We start from the raw sequence: 16,028 nt of genomic DNA on the forward strand, positions 1-16,028 counted from the left end.
AAAAAAAAAATAAAAAAAATAAAATAAAACCCCCACCCTTGTTCAAACCAACAAAGCAAAAGAGATGGCGTGGAGCTAAAAGTGTAAAGATGTCCCCTGTCTTTATAATATCATAGGAACAATATAACATTTGAGTTTACATTACATTTTTCTTTCTTCATTTCTCCAAAAGCTCCACCTATAGTTTAAGGTAACCGATGGTCTCAGGTAGCGTCAAAGTCTCCGCCCCCTTCTGAAAACTCTTATTTTGAAATATTAAAATAGTTCTGAGAGACCAAATGCTTAAATCCTATTGGCTTAGGGCTGAAAACCGTCCAACAGGAAGTCCTTTTATTTTGAAATATCCAGTCGCAGATCCTCAGATGAAGACTGCGCGTGGTTCTTGTAGTCGTTAAATAAATCAGAGCACTTGCTGTCTGTATTGAGAATCCGCTCCTGTCCATGGCTTCTTTTGTTAGTTGCCTCTTTTTTTTTTCACGGCTTCCGTTTTCCCAGAATTTTCAGATTTTCATCTCAAAAAAAGAAAAAAAAGAAAAAAAAAGAAAAGTAAGAAACGGTTTCTCTGCATAATCAAACCAGAGGACGATTTCGTTTGATTTTTTTTTTATTTTTTTAAATTTTTTTTATCTCTCCGGTTGTTAAGACAGAACGATGTCCGACACTCTTTGTTTCCGTGACGACGGCGGTCGTCCTCGGCCCGGTGATCTTTTCCTCTGAGAGTCTGAAGGCACTTGATGTCATGGCAGAGGGTAAACTCTCCTCCTCGGTCTGTCGCAGACAGAAAGACGTCAAAATGTGATCCAACAGTATTTTTTTTTTTTTTTTTTTTTTAAACGCTGCTCAGTCGCTCCCGCCCGCTGTAAAAAGAAAACAACCCCGCCGCTCCAAAGAAACGTTAGCGCCTGCCGCTCGTCCGTCCACCTTGCGGTACAGTACGGTTGATCTGTTGTTGAGAGGGGGGAGAACGGCGAGGGCGGGAGGGTGGAGGATGACGAGTGGGGACGGTGGGACGGGGGGGGGGGAGGGGGGAGAGGTTGACATTCAAGCTGTTGTTTCCTCTTTGCTGACGCTGATCTGCTGCGCTCGGCGTCTGAAAGGTCAAAGAATTTCACTGGAGGAAACCGATGCGCTCGTGATGACGGGAAAAATCCCATCGTGTCCGTCGGGCGCCCGACGCTCCACACAAAAAAAAAACCCGCACAATGTCGTGTTTCACACCGACGTCTGCGTTCGCACGTGAGAGGCGTTCAGGGACGAGAAGAGAAAACGCTGCTCCGATGTAAACCTTTAAGAATAGAGCTGACAGGAAACGTTATCCTCCCGCTCGGCCTGGACGGAGGACACGCGGGCCGGCCGGCCAATGAAAACCCGGAGGAGGAGGAGAAGAAGAAGAAGAAGAAGAAGAAGCTGGATATGTTTTGGTTTGCACGGCGTCGTAACTCGCTGCTACGACAATGAGTTCGAGCTTCGTCACAAAACGCAGGCCGGTGTTTGTGATGTTAGCTAGCCTACGGCAGCAGGTTTTTTTTTTTTTTTAGGCTGTTTAGATTATTTACATGACGCATGTCGGCTTATTGAGCAGGTGCAGAAATGTGAACGCAAAATGCTTCACTGGTTTCAGCAGCTGTTGGCGCCGGAGATGTTTTTCTCGACCGTAAACTCGTCTGACCCGCGGGACGGACCGCCGACTGGCTTGCTTAGCGAACGACATAAATGTAAATCGGACAGTTTTGCAAGACACCGAAAGGGAATTCTTCTCCTTTCACAACGGAGCTCGGCCAGCGGTTTCCCCCCTGCTTCCTGTCGCTATGCTAAATTAAGCTACCCTAAAAACCTCCTGGACGCAGACGTGAAGTCGCTATCCGCCCGAACGGGGAGCAGCTCAGTAAAATATTGGACTGTTCCTTTAAACGTCAGTTCTCATTTTGTCCTGTGATGTTTCGACCTGTTGCGTCAAGCCGTCTTGGCAGGAAGTCAGTCTACAACTCTGACCGTATCTTTGGTAGCTGGAGGGGGGGGGGAGGGGGGGGGGAGGGGGGGTACAAATGGCGGGGATGATGGGATTGGATGGGGAGGGAGAGAGTAAGTCGAAGGAGTCAAAGGTCGTGGACTCGCGAAGAGAGAGGGGAGGGAGGGGGGGGGGGGGGGGGGGTCACCTCGGCCGGCCGATCAAGACCAAAGTCAGAGTGATGCAGAGCTGCCATATATGGGGTGACGAGGGCGGGGCCAGTGACCGTAGATCTGTGAGGGACACAGAGAGAGAGAGAGAGAGAGAGAGAGAGAGGATTAATGAGTCGAAGGAGGAGATAATACCACCCACAATGTTTAAATAGTTTTCTCTAGAGCTCCGTTTGAAACCATCCAAGTGGCAGCTGTGGTGTTTTCCTGTGACTGCACGTGTACGAGCTGATGTACCGAAGCCTGTTCCCCCCCACCCCCCCCAAAAAAAATCACCTCAAGGTACATGTGAAATGACAAATGATGAGTTTGAACCTCTTCCTGGACCACCCGTTTCCTCCTGATTCTACACTCCTCATTAAACATTTAATAAACTTTACATGGTTAATGGCTTCAAATGAAGAAGACAATTGTACCATTAAATTCAGAATCATAAATTACTTAATTTATTCATCTTGATAAAGACAAAGGGCATTTAATGACAAAGACAGAATTTATTTACTTCTTTACTGCTCTAATAATGTATGACTTTTTTTTTTTATGGTGAAAGAAATGCTAAATGAGTTTTTAAATGTCTTTAATTGTCCTTTAATTTCAAGGGCGTGTTAATACTTGAAATAAAAGGACCATTAAAATGAAAAGGAGGGACGTGCTCACAGCTATTTATCACACTATCATTACACTCACTGTTCGGAGGAGGGTCTTTACATTCGCCCTCCTCAATGGTGACATCATCGATGGCGATATCCCCTTCGATACCAGCACCTCGGACTCCCTCCATCACCATCTTCAGAGACACAAAGAGACAGGAAGCAGAGAATACCTTTTGTATGGAAATGAGGTGCGTCCAAACTGTCCATCCTGGTGTTGTAAAAAAAAAAGCTGTCGTGCAGTGGGCGTGGCCTGTGTTAACCTGGGTGAGCTCTGCTGTAAAGTGAGTGGTCCGTAGTAATGTGGGCGTGGTTTGTAGTAAACGTTTTGCATTGTGTGGGGAAACTGGGCGTTGACTATAACCAAGTGGGCGTGGTCTGTATATGATGGGTGTGGTCTACGGAAACCCTTGCTTAGTAAAGTGTGTGAAACCTGTTGTGAAGTAGGCGTGGGCTATACCAAGTGGGTGTGGTTTGTAGTAAAATGGGTGTGGCCTGTGGTACCTGGAAGGCTGCGGTTGGGTGGATGTTGACCTTGGCTTGTCGCCAGTGGTCTCCTTGGTTACCGATCAGACTCCAGACTGAGGTGTCTGTCACTGTCTGACCTTTCTGACGCAGGAAAACATTCAGAGCTCCTACAGGGCAAACAAACAAACAAACAAACAAACAAACAAACAGCACAGTCAGGGTCTTTTTTGGATTCTTGATATTGATCCTGTGCTGTACCTGAGACCGACATCGTCCATCTGCGCTCTCACCTATGTGTTTCCCGTACATGTGGTAGTAGAAGGCGAAGCAGTAGGTGGGGTTGTTGCTAACAGCAGAGGAGGAGGAGCTCTTGGAGTTCATGTTGAAGGTGGGGGACAGCAGTCGGGCCTTGTCACCCTCTAGTCTCGGCCTCGACGTCTCGATGTACATGTAGAAACCTGACAGACACAAACACAGGCAGAGGTCGGCTCGGCAGCTCGGAAATCAGTTCGTGATTAAAACTCGGGTCTGTTTTGATGTCACAACTTCCAGTTAATTGCAGGACACTCACGTATTTATCCAGTTAGCTCTTGCTAGCTCCAGAGACTCTGAATTAAAGACACATTAACTGACCGGTTGCTGCTAAATTCCTCTGTGGCTAAAAAGCTGATTATGAAAACGTTCCTTCGAGAATTTGCTGAGTCAGGAGCTCACTTGGGAGTTGTGGCAGCAAAAACGTTGTTGCTAGGAGACGGCACTGGCATGTGATTGGTTGACGAGTAAGGGCGCTCCATGAAGTCGTAAAAGTAAATAAAAACATACTTTTAAAGTAAACTTCATCTACAAAAAGTTATAATAGAAACATAAAAATGCATAGAGTAAAAAAGAGAGTGGAGGAGAGGAGCTCAGTGCATTATGGGAGATTCCCCAGCAGCCTCGGCCTATGGCAGCATAACTAAGAGGAAAATGTCAACAACATCAATAAAAAATAACAGATTAGACGGAAAAAGACTTACTTCAGAAGAATAAATTTAATAACGCAACAATGAGGGATAAATAAATGGTTTGGAGAGCGGATCAAATAAACAGAATAAACACTAAAGGGTAAAATCCTGCAGGACATTTTCTTTGACCTCTGCAGCTGTACGGGGAATTGAACCTCTAACCCTGCCTCGCTCTCTCTCCTCCCCGTTAATCTGCACAGATTTCCCCTTTAGGCGGCAGCAGAACAAACTGATGTCAGAGTCCTGCAGAGAGCTGCAGGAACAGCAGTGCAGAAGCAAATCCACCTCGGGCTCATCCGGTGCCAGAGACAATCCCCACAAATGAAATGTTTCCTGTTTGATTTCAAAACGGTCCATCCCGAGGCTCGCTTTAATGAGCCCCCACGCCACAGAGCGAAGAGGAAACGAGGAGGAGGAGGAGGAGGAAACGAGGAGGAAGAGAATGAGGCAAAACAACAAACAGCCGCTGTCGCGAGTCAGCTGGATGTACGCACAGTTATTTGAACCTGTGTTTACTCGCGGGTTAAACTCTGAACACACACAGCGAGATCTATTTACCCCCCCTGTTGTACAGTTAATCCACCTCAGGCTGCAAACTGCTGTCAGGAACACTTTATTCTAACCCTGCACATTTAAAGGCAGGATATGAGCACTTAATACATGTAAATATAGATGTTTAAAACGCATTATATTGTAGTTGTAGGCCGAAATAAGGAGAATTTTCCACCCAGATAATCCTTTAATGGACTGCATGTACAGTGAATCCACTGCTGCTGATTCTTCTAATTGCATTTCAAATTTAGTCAGAAAAGGTTTCGTTACAAATCAGCTTAAAAGTCGAAGTGAAAAGTTGAATCTGTAAAATAAATGTCCATGGATTTCCTAGTATTTGTTTTCCCCTTTTTAGTTTAAAGAGCAACTTTTTAGTGATATTTCGAGGTTTGGGGGGAATTTTCATCCGTCTTTTATGTTCAAAATGCAAATAAAAGCAGGCGAAGGGAAACGCACCTGTAAGCAGCTCGTGTTCAGAGGTTGTGTTTTTATCACAGAGGTTTAAAACCAATCAATTACAGTGAAACATCAAGACAGTTTAAGATGTAGTTTTATACGAGGCTGGAAGCATTTAATATTTCAAACTAAAACTCGCGACTAATATAAACACCGAATGTTTCTACGAACGGGTATCATATCACTCGTTCCTCTGTGACCACCAAAACCCGCTGCTGAAAATTGTCCCAGCGCACAACTTCCTGTTTTAAGAATTCAAAATGAAAAGTGAAATATTGCTAAAGATTAGCTGGATCCTGTGGGTTTGGAGTTTCCCTGCTTTCCGTTGGATATTTTGGGAAGTGTAAACCTCTCTCAGCGGCTGTCCCTCCACCTCCAGTCAGGCTCTGATGGCGAGGTGTTGACAGCCAATCACATTGCATTATTTTAGCCTCTTCCTGCCGGGAGCAGCTGCAGCAGGTTGTAGCTCACAGTCTTAGTTTCCCTGTGTGGCCGTTTCCGTGGCGACGACTCTCGCTTCGGAACGTCGGTCGTTTCGGGTTCTCCCGGCGCGTTCATCGAGATTCGCAGGTTGACAGCGAGTTTTCCCGCGTAAACACCTCCAGCTCCACCAGCCTTTAGCACAATATCACATGGTGACGAATGTAATCTCTGGCTGGGCCTATTTTTTTTTTTTTTTATGTTTTTTTAATGACGGTTTAAACTTATGACCTGCACTGGAGTCAGCAGGAGGAGGTCGGGGTGGATGGTGGGCGTACAGAGCTTGAATCAACCTGAGAGCCACCGTGGCGAAGAAAGACTTTTTTTTTTCTGGAGTCGCTTTTTCTGTGTGAGGAAGGATCAAAAAGAAATAACCTTTGTGAGTAAGTTATTAAGAGAGGCCTGATCTGAGGGGAAGCCGAGTACCGTCCGGACCCGACCCAAATAAATCTGCCGAGGTCGACCCGAAGAGACGAATTAATTCAAAGTCTGATGTGTCGGGTGTGTAAATATGTGATACTGGACATTCTGACCAGATACGACCCGATTAGACAGAAAGGAATCTGTGGCTATTGTGCTGCAAGATATTGTGGTTGTAATTTTAAAAAGGAAGTTGTCGTCAACATCAGCAAGCCACCGACCGCAAAGGATTTTCACAAAAATATTAAACATGATCAACTTCAATATTGATGTTAAGAGACAGACATTCCACTTTAATGAGGTGCCTTTTATTTTACTTTAAATTTAACGAACTGAAGCTCAGAGCCTGAAGAAACTGGGCTGTAATAATCGGTTAACAACATTTCCGTGATTAGGTTTAAGGTATGTTGCCTTCAAAACGCATTTGCTGTTGCAAATTATTCATGTCCAGCTCCCAATTTCTAGCAGCTGAGTCTTGCCATAATTACCGGAACTGGAAGTCATAATAAGGGCAAAGAAATTCATCTTTCTGAGTAATATGTAAGTGCCTGAAGATGTAAACCAACATGGACGCCTTGTTATTTATCCATTTATGTATTTAGAAATGAAAGTAATATTACGATAATAATGGTGGGATTTTCTTTCCTTATGGATCCTTAATGGGAAAATATGGGGGTTTGAATTGGATGTCATTATTGTCTCCGTTCTACTTTAATTTGAATAAGAAAACCGCTCGCTGCCTTTCTTTTTGTTCCTCTGGCGGGTGATGGTGGAGCATCTGTTTAAAAATGGCGACTCCGGGCTCTTTTGTTTCTGTCTCTGACACCAAAACACCGAGATGTTGAGTTTTAACGTTTTCGAAGGCTGAAACTCTTTCAGCTGTCAAACTGAGCTTCTGGAAACGTCTCGCTGACAGCTGGCTCTTCTTTGCCAAGTCTTAAAAAGTAAGAAGTATATTAACAAACAAAAAACTCTAAACTCTGAACTGTCATCATTATCTGCAAACTATTTTGGCTGTGGGACAGATGCTAAAGTTATCTTAATCTAACTAAAGGCACAGTGGACAGTTTGACAGGCCGGCTCACTGCGCCCACATGCACATAAAGTGTCAGTGTGACACTATAAAGATAATTCAGTCAGACTTGCCTTTCTGTAATCAGACTGTGAAAGTCAGTCTGACACTGACATGCTGCTTTTTCCTGATAACGTCCCTCCTGCCTACGTGGCGCAGAGAAATGCCAAACTCCATTGGAAAATGTGGCAATTTAGCAGCGCGTAGCAGGCACGGGATGTCCATACTGGGAGGTGTTTGTTCCTCCAATTTGAGGGTTGTTCTGTCCGACTCCACCACATCGAACCGCCGCACTCAAAAATTAAAATGCATGAAGTAAAACATCTCAGATTTGTGGCGTGCTTAAAATGCATGTTAGTTATCACTTTGTCTTTGCTAAAATAATCCAATCACCTGACATGTGACGTGGAACATCAAGATGCTGATTGAACAGCAGGGTTGTTCTGCAGGTGTGCCTTGAACTGGTCACCGTAAAAGACCACTCTAAAATGTAGTTTCATTTTTATTTACTTTATCTTTTTTAGGCACACACGGCTACAGATACGCATTTTTTCCCTCGTAATCTCATGTTTTCTCATTATCTGATGTGACCACCGTTTGCCTCGTAGTATTAATTTTGGCTTGTGTTAAAAATTCAAAGAATTCATGAAATACTTTCAGATATTTCACCCATTAATCCAAGACTTTAGCTAAATGTGTAAACTTTTCAATGCTCTAGTTAAAGGAAGGCAACACAAAACAAACCTTTTTTTCTTATTAAATCTTTTATTTATTTATTTATTTTTTATTAATCTTTACACACATTGGAAACGTTTAGCTGAGTAGCTCATGTTAGAACTGTAACTGATGGGCTGTGTAATTGGTTGCCTGTTGATTTAATTTTAAATTCTGTTATTTGCTTTCCTTAAAATTTTGCTTTCTTTCCATCAACAGCTGTTGAATAATTTTCATGCATTTATTCTATAATTGTAACAGAAGCTGTAGGATTTTGTTGTTTTGGCTAAAATGCCAAAAAGGCCAAAAATGATTAAATGTACTCACTTTATTTTATTACAATGGCCTGATTTTATGAGGTATGCAGGATGTTTTGGACCCGACCGATCTTAATCCTTCCCTCTTCATACTCTAGTCTTTATTTTTTTGCTATTTATATCAATTTCTAAGTTATTATGGTTTTAAAATCCTACTGAAAATAATCCCAAACAAAACAAATCATGTTTTATCAAGTTCTGCCTTTAACCACAGCTGGATGCACCTTTTTCTCGTTTTGTTTACTCCGGTCAGTGACAGTTTTCAACCCATTTATCCCGCAGATGGGATTTTTACAGAAGAAAACGCTGCAGTGTGTCCATCAGTGCTGCTCTCATTCAGTCAGCGAGGACTCCTCCGGCTGCCTCCCCGCTGCTTTGCGTTTTCAGCCTCTTGTTGTGTTCGGAGTGGGGCGTCGCCCGTCCTCGGCGGCGATGCCCGACTCCCGTCGAAAACAGTCCGACGAGATGATTAACAGCCAAGAGTCGGTTTTAATCCTCCGCTCGCCTCCTGCTGTCAGAGCTGCAGGCGACATCAGAATTTTGGGCGGCGAGCGGGGAGCCGTCCGGACGGGCCGGTTTGCTGAGAGCAGATGTGTTTGTGATGTCTTGTTTTCCTCTAAACTAGATATATAAATGGACTGGAGAGTTTAGTTGAGTTATCCTCGAAGGAATCTAGTTTCTTTTTTCTTTTATAGTTTTCTGTTGTTTATTTTCTCCACCATTTTTATGCATCTTGTTAATTAACACTTTGAAAAGACTAAAGCGAAAAGAAAAAAAAAGTTGAATTTCTCGAAGGGTTTTTCGTCTCGGCTGAAGTGGAAAAGTTATTGTCTCGCTATGCCGTAGAGACCGACGTCAAACAGAATAGAACATCTGACTTTTGGTGATATTTTCCGTGTTCAGTGTTTCCAATCAGGATTTTTTTTTTATTCTGAAACAGGTGGATGCAAACACAGCTGCTACCGACACGATTATTTGTGAATGTTTATGAAATGTTTTTAATGTTTGTGAGTGAAATTTCACACCTTTAATATCTTTTAAGGCTTTTTTTGGGAGGAGGAAATTATTTATTTATTTATTTTTTTTTAACCTTTTCCACCCGGCTTGTCCACAAAGGCTAAATCATTAGTTTTGAGGATGACGTTAATATACTGTCATCTGAGATGATGTAAACACAACTGTGTGTGTGTGTGTGTGTGTTTGTGTGTGTGTACCTTGCTTAGAGCCGGTGTGGTCGGCGCTCGGTCCCGTGTTCGGGGTGTATTTAGTGTCCCGTGTGGCGGCGCTGTGACGCGTCCAGTCGAACTCGTCGGTTTTGTCCTGAGAGAACAAACACACCGCCTCGTCCTCGAAGCCACACTGGAACTCCCCTGAACACACACACACACACACACACACACTTGTTAGATAAAGTACAATAAATAATACAAACAGGTGATTTACTGATGATAACACCTCAGCCTGTTAAATTTAGAGATGTAATTTAATTGTTGCTTTCAAAAATATCCTAAAAAAAAAAAAAAAATCTAAAAATGGTTTGGATTTCATTTCTGTTTTTATTTCCGTGGAAATCTCTGTGTCTTGGTTATTTCCCTTCCCTCTACCCCATCGCGATTAGTTTCGTCTGTCCCTCACTGTCCTCCTCTCCCTACTGTATTTAGACTTTGCTCTCTTCCAAGTTTGTCCGTTTCCATATGTTTTTGACAGCCAAAAAGTTCTTTGTTTGTGGTCAGTTCTTGTTGTTTAGTTAATAGTTTTATATATATTCTCTGTGTTAAAGGTAAAGTGTTTTTGTTTTTGACTGTTGCATTTCCAGTTGCCTTTGCTTTCTTTGTGAGCTCTGCCTCTGCTGTCTCTGGGATTTCATACAGTGTTTGGAACTTTTGTTTTTGATATCCAGCTGGTGCTTTTTGTCGTCAAGGTTTTTAATTTGCATGAAACCGCCTGTTTCTGTTTGTTTGGGTCCTTCCTGCTTTTGAATCTTAACAGATTTATGAATCTAAGGCAGCCAGACTTGGTGCAGTTTTACAAGTATATTTATGTTACCTGGGAGGATGCGCTGCACTACAGACTGAAGTTGGGGAACAACAGTGTTTGTGCAGTAAACAGCAGAGATGATAGAGAGACTGTAGCAGGACTGACTGCAGCTTTACTCTCTGCTCTGATTCGTACAGTATCTGTGGCTGTTTCCAGGTCAGTTGGTAGATATTTGTTACTGAGAAGGAGACAACTACAGTCTTTCCTTCACCTCCCGCATCTTGTCGTCACTCTTGGACAACGTATCATTTACGCAGCTATTTAAAAAGAGACATAAAATCTGCTTTAATCAGAAGCCCAATACAGATCTTCATTTGGAAATTTGCTGTTTGAAACCGGAGCAGAGCTGAGTGTGTAATTGTGTGTGTCAGAGTGGACAGATACTTACTGAGATGTGGGTTAACAGGAGCTGTGGAGGGACAAAAGACAAGAAGTCAGTCAGTGGCAGTACAACAGGAACAGAAGAGGGTTCTTCACAGAACCAAAAATATTCAACTTCAGCCTCAGAAGAAAAGTAAATTCTGAGAGTATTTAAATGTGAATGTCTCATTAACTCTTAAAATGATGATGAAAACTCAAAACAACAAACAAGAAGCAGAAGAGTTCTTTCAGTTTAAAAGAGGAAGCCAAAAAGAGAAACGCAACCAGAAGCAGGCTTGACACACAGCTGTCAGTTACACCACACGTCACATGTTTTTCTATCTTCGTGAGGACCCTCACTGACATGGAACCGGATTCTAAACTGAACAACTGATGATCACAAATCTCCTAACGAGGTCTAAACCTTATACTGGTGCTGGTTAATATAATGTACAAGTACACACACAGAGACACACATCGGCACAGCTGATGGAAACTGACTGCGCGAACAGATGCTGCATCGCTTGGCAACGAGCTTGAGCTTCGTTATCAACCAGCACTAATGGATGAGCTGTGGGTGCTGTCAGAGTGTGTTCCTGTACTTCTATCACTGTGAGGACCAGTTTTAGACATCCAGATAAAAGACACAGCTCACGTGCCACTTTTCATATGTAACCTTCAAAAACGTGTCTTTTTTTTTTTTTTACATTTTGACACTTCTGGAAGGCCAATCAAACCATATATTAAACTCATTTTGCTATCATCTTTTCAGAGCGTAGTGTGGATGAATACTGGTCGGGTCAGAGGTTTCCTGTTTCTACTGTCTTATGTTGCACACAGCTGCTGCACAGAGAGGCACCTACCAAACGCCAATCAGCACAGTAATCACTAATCGCAGCCTGGTTACAGTACAAAGCTCCACCGTTCTACATCTGCAGTAAACTGTGGACAGATAACCAATCATCCAATCTGCCCTGGAAAAATACACATGTAGCAGCAGGGTCGAGGCCGCTGAGGCCACGACAGATTTATCTGTAGTTTTTAGTTTGATCTGATAATCGGTGCTTGATCATAGGATGGCAACATTAACCAGAGTCTCATCTGCATATACATTTACTTTAATTCACATAAGATGTCACCAAGTAGGAGCACGTACAGTTAAAAAACAGCAGAGGTCCTAATATATAGCCTTGTGGTACACCACCGTTTGAGATTCACAAAGTCACCTTTGATGCTCTGGTTCTGTTTTAAATTATCTGATTGATGATTGGCACCAAAACTAACTCCTCATCATTGGCCTCAGGTACATCTTCATCTTCAAATTATAGTAATCTGATTCAGGATTGAGTCACAAAAGATAGGACCATTTTACTCAAGCTTTTTATCATTAAGTCAATGTGACCTCCTTCCTTCCTTTTTATTTCGGTAACTATCTTTCATCATTGTTTTTGTTGACAGAATGAACTGTAACTGTCAGGATGGTAACGTAAGAGGAAGAAAAGGACAAAAATAAATGTCATTTACCGACAGTGAACTGGGATGTTATCACTGATCTCCTGCTGGAGTGTTCTGTGTCTTTTCACATCAAAAAAGCTGTACAGATGTGAGACACATGTCAGGTGAGGAGGTGCAGAGGGCCACGAGACCCAGCTGAGCAGCATCAGGTGGAGGTGTCTACCCTCACGGCGTCGCCGATAGGACACCCGAACTTCCTGTCTGAACCCTCGCCGCTTTTGCTGCGGGGAGTCAATGCGACGAACGGGAGGCGAGGGCTGCGAGGCGTTCACTGACAGTCCGTCAAAACTCGACGTCACACAGCAGACGAGTTGGTGTTCAGACCGTCTCTTCTTCTCCCATTTTTGTTTGTGTCATCGTCTCCCTCTGTGAGCTTTCACTGCGTTTGTTTCTCTGTTTGTCAGCCTGATTTTTACTTCTGTTCTGCTGCTTTTATTGTTGTTGTTTTTTTTACTTTGTCGCGTCTCTGCAGTTGAGTTTTTTTTTAAAAATTTTTTTTAGGTTCCCATCAGGATTTATGTGACAGCTCAACAGTTTGCATTTCTTTTATACTCTTGTTTTTCCAGTTTTTTTTTATCCTGACTTCATACAAATAAAGAGAAGCACAGCAGCAGCTTGTGCGCAAACAAGGAGACACAACAAGAAGCAAGAAGTAAACGTGTTCAGGACGACAAAACAAATGCTGAAATCTCATATTCAGGTCTCAGTCACTCGGCACAGATATACATTATTAGTTAACGTACCATAAATATTCCCTGCTGGATGAACCAGGTTTTTTTTTTTTTTTATCAGAGACAGATATTTATTCCTCATGTCTTCTGGTTTAATGCTTCCTGACGTCAACGTTTCAACGATTCTTCACCAGTTTATAATCAAATATTTCCCTTACGGATATAAGGACCTTAAACATATTCAATCTGGTTAAAATCTACTTAAAGATCCTGTTTTTTATTGATCAAGTCTACAGCAGAGGGGCGAATACGACGACCCTGCTTTGACCATGAATTTTTACGATCCGAGACAACATACCGCTGTACGTGATGATGCGTTCGGTGGCGTCGCCCTCGCCGTAGCGGGTGATGGGGGTGAGGCGGACCAGGTAGGACTCCGGTTTGAAGAGTTCGGTCAGGTTGTAGGTCAACAGCTCGCCTTTCTGGATGTTTCCTTCCATGGCGATCTCCTGCTCCCACCAGCGCGACTGACCCATCTGAGGCACACGGGAAAAACGAATAATTAACAATTATTGTTATTTGGACTCGTTCGGTGAAATCATTTAGCGCAACATCTCACGTGCGTTCAGTCAATTTTATTACGATAGTAATACAAATAACAGACCATCTACTAATATCTGCAAAATCTTAAATTTGAAATACTGAATAAAAGATGACCAAAAATCTGAATACATCACAGTTTTTGTTTTCTAATGATGCTAAACTAAAAGTTTAAGCAGTTTTGTCTTTCCAACTCCACAAAATTAAAAACGATTCTTATTTTCAGTTTATGGAAGTTGTGATTTGGTGCGAATTTCAGTCTCGTCTGAAGTCATACTTGAGTTTTCTTTGGATTTCAGATTGAAATGATTTCCTTTTAGTATATTTAGATGCTCTAGATGTTTGTGTGTTGTTGTTTTTTTCCATTGCTGTTCCTGTTCCTGAGTGCGTTACATCTCAGAAGGTTTCCCTAAAACACGTCGACACTTCTTCCTCTGCCTCTCTCTCTTTTTTTTCCCTCTGCTCTTACTCTTCACATCATTTTCCGTCCCATCAGCACTTCCTCTCTCGCTCTCTCTCTCTCTCTGCAGCACACTGGTGTGGATGAATGAAAAGACAAGCCGGTTGTCATGGCAACAAACCCTCCTCCACCTCCTCCTCCTCTGAAGCCAGGCTTGGTGCTGCTGCAGGAGCCTCAGGTACAGTCTCAAGTCTCAGCATCACAGCAGTAAAAGTAAATATTCATTTTTCATGTTCCTCTCCTACAGACAGACTTCTGACTCCGGAAATGTTCTGAAGGGTATTTTTTTTCTGCCTCATACTCTCACTACAATTTGATCTCTGAATCTCTGAACACCTTGTCGTTCAATAAGAAGATTTAGTAAAGCCGGGCACAGCAGTTCGGTTCAGCTCCGAGCCACTTTTCATTCGGCAGTGGTCATTGCATGCAGCGGAAACACAAGCCTTTAAATGTATTAAAAAAGTGTGTTCGTTTCCTTCAGTCCATTAAGGAATTAAATGCATTTGTTTAAGCGGTTCGTTTTTTTGAGGTTGCACCTGAAGGCCGAGGCTAGTTTTCCTGCTGGTTTATTACGTTATGATAAAATGTATTGTGGTCATCCACATGCAGTAAATAGTGGCCTCTTATCGTACGGCTTCCGATCATCATTTCACCGGGATTTACATCATATCTAAAAATTTTATCTGGAGAAGATTTTCGACATTTTTTGTTTTGTCAGAAAGGTTTTCAGCACCCAGGTATGTATTAGGGAAAGTTGGATTACGAGACACTCATTCCGGTGAAAGCTGATGCATGTTTCCATATTCCTCCACAAGGTGCCTGCATGTTTGAGCTCATTAGCGTCCTTCCTGGTCGAGATGGTAGAGAGCTGAGCGACCGAGACTACTTCCTGTTGGCTCCCCCCACACACACACACACACACACACACACACACACACACGGATGAGTTAAAACACATTTCTTCTCGACCTTATTGAAAATAATTCATCATGATGTCACTTTTTTAGTATTTTCCAATTGTTTATGACAATTATTCTTCAGGATATGATTAAGTTAATGAACATTGATCGGAATAAGAGACAGGAAACGGATGGATGGATTAACCTGTGAAAAATGATTGATTAAAGTTTTGATATATTATGACACAGCTGGCTTTGTAGCTCGTGTTCAAAGAAATAAAATCGGACAGAAAACCAAGTTTAAAAAAATATATAATTGAAATAATGATGGAATGAATTCAATTATTAAAATAAAAAGAAGAAAATAAACAGATGCGTAACATTTGTTTGTTTTTTGCCACAGAATACAAAGATTTTTTTTAATTTTATTTGGTAAGACATGATATCTTATAGAGTTTTGGACTGAAAAATAGACAGTGAAAGAAAACAGGAAAGACTTTTTGAAATCACTTTTTCTTTTTTCAGATGTCCTGCAGTTTAATCTGCAAAAGCCCACCGATTCAGCAGCTGACGGCAGAGCTGCACTCCTGAACGTGGAGCCGCAGAGAGGCCGAGCGAGGCTGTGTCCTATATCTGTCAGTGAGACAGAGGATTACCTCCAGCTACTGCAATCTGGCCAGCGAGCGTCTCTCTCTCTCTCACACACACACACACACACACACACACACACACACACACACACACACACACACACACACACACACACACACGCTTTTGTGCTGCTGTACTTGTGAGGACCCTGGCCCTGATCTCAACCTCCACCACGTAACCTGAGAGTCCAGAAGAAAACTGCGCGTCCTTGCGAGGCTAGAAAGACGGAGGCACTCTTGAGTCTGAATGTTTTTGATGCTTCAAAACGCACCGACCGCTGCAGTACAGCTGCGGGTCACGCGACGCGTGTCATGTGACGTCCTTCCAGCACCGAGAGGACACGTGCAGTGCGACGACCGGGATTAAACTCACTGTAAAATAATATCCATCTTTTCCGGACATATCGTCAGCACGAGTCAAGCTGAGTCACATACAACTCTTTTTTTTCCCGTTCATTTTGTAAATTGTAATTATTAAATAAAATCATTGTGTAATAACTGTGACAGGTCTGCATATGAATGAAG

The 16,028-nt window shown here is 42.6% G+C and overlaps 1 protein-coding gene across 1 annotated transcript in view; it reads right to left on the reverse strand.

Moving 5' to 3' along the window:
• Window positions 1-16,028, reverse strand: part of LOC138200236 (MAM domain-containing glycosylphosphatidylinositol anchor protein 2-like) — a 73,911-nt gene continuing 57,883 nt past the window's right edge. The window contains exons 11-18 of the mRNA XM_069152801.1: window positions 13,253-13,430; window positions 10,737-10,757; window positions 9,526-9,681; window positions 3,587-3,754; window positions 3,333-3,463; window positions 2,866-2,965; window positions 2,157-2,241; window positions 1-768 (exon numbers count right to left, since the gene is read on the reverse strand). Coding sequence (XP_069008902.1) covers window positions 738-768; window positions 2,157-2,241; window positions 2,866-2,965; window positions 3,333-3,463; window positions 3,587-3,754; window positions 9,526-9,681; window positions 10,737-10,757; window positions 13,253-13,430 — 870 coding nt within the window. The 3' untranslated portion in view covers window positions 1-737. The remainder of the gene's footprint in view (window positions 769-2,156; window positions 2,242-2,865; window positions 2,966-3,332; window positions 3,464-3,586; window positions 3,755-9,525; window positions 9,682-10,736; window positions 10,758-13,252; window positions 13,431-16,028) is intronic.

The sequence above is a fragment of the Embiotoca jacksoni genome, unplaced genomic scaffold (genome assembly GCF_022577435.1).
Source record: "Embiotoca jacksoni isolate LCO1_2020_lvr unplaced genomic scaffold, fEmbJac1.0.p SCAF_18, whole genome shotgun sequence".
NCBI lineage: Eukaryota > Metazoa > Chordata > Actinopteri > Embiotocidae > Embiotoca > Embiotoca jacksoni.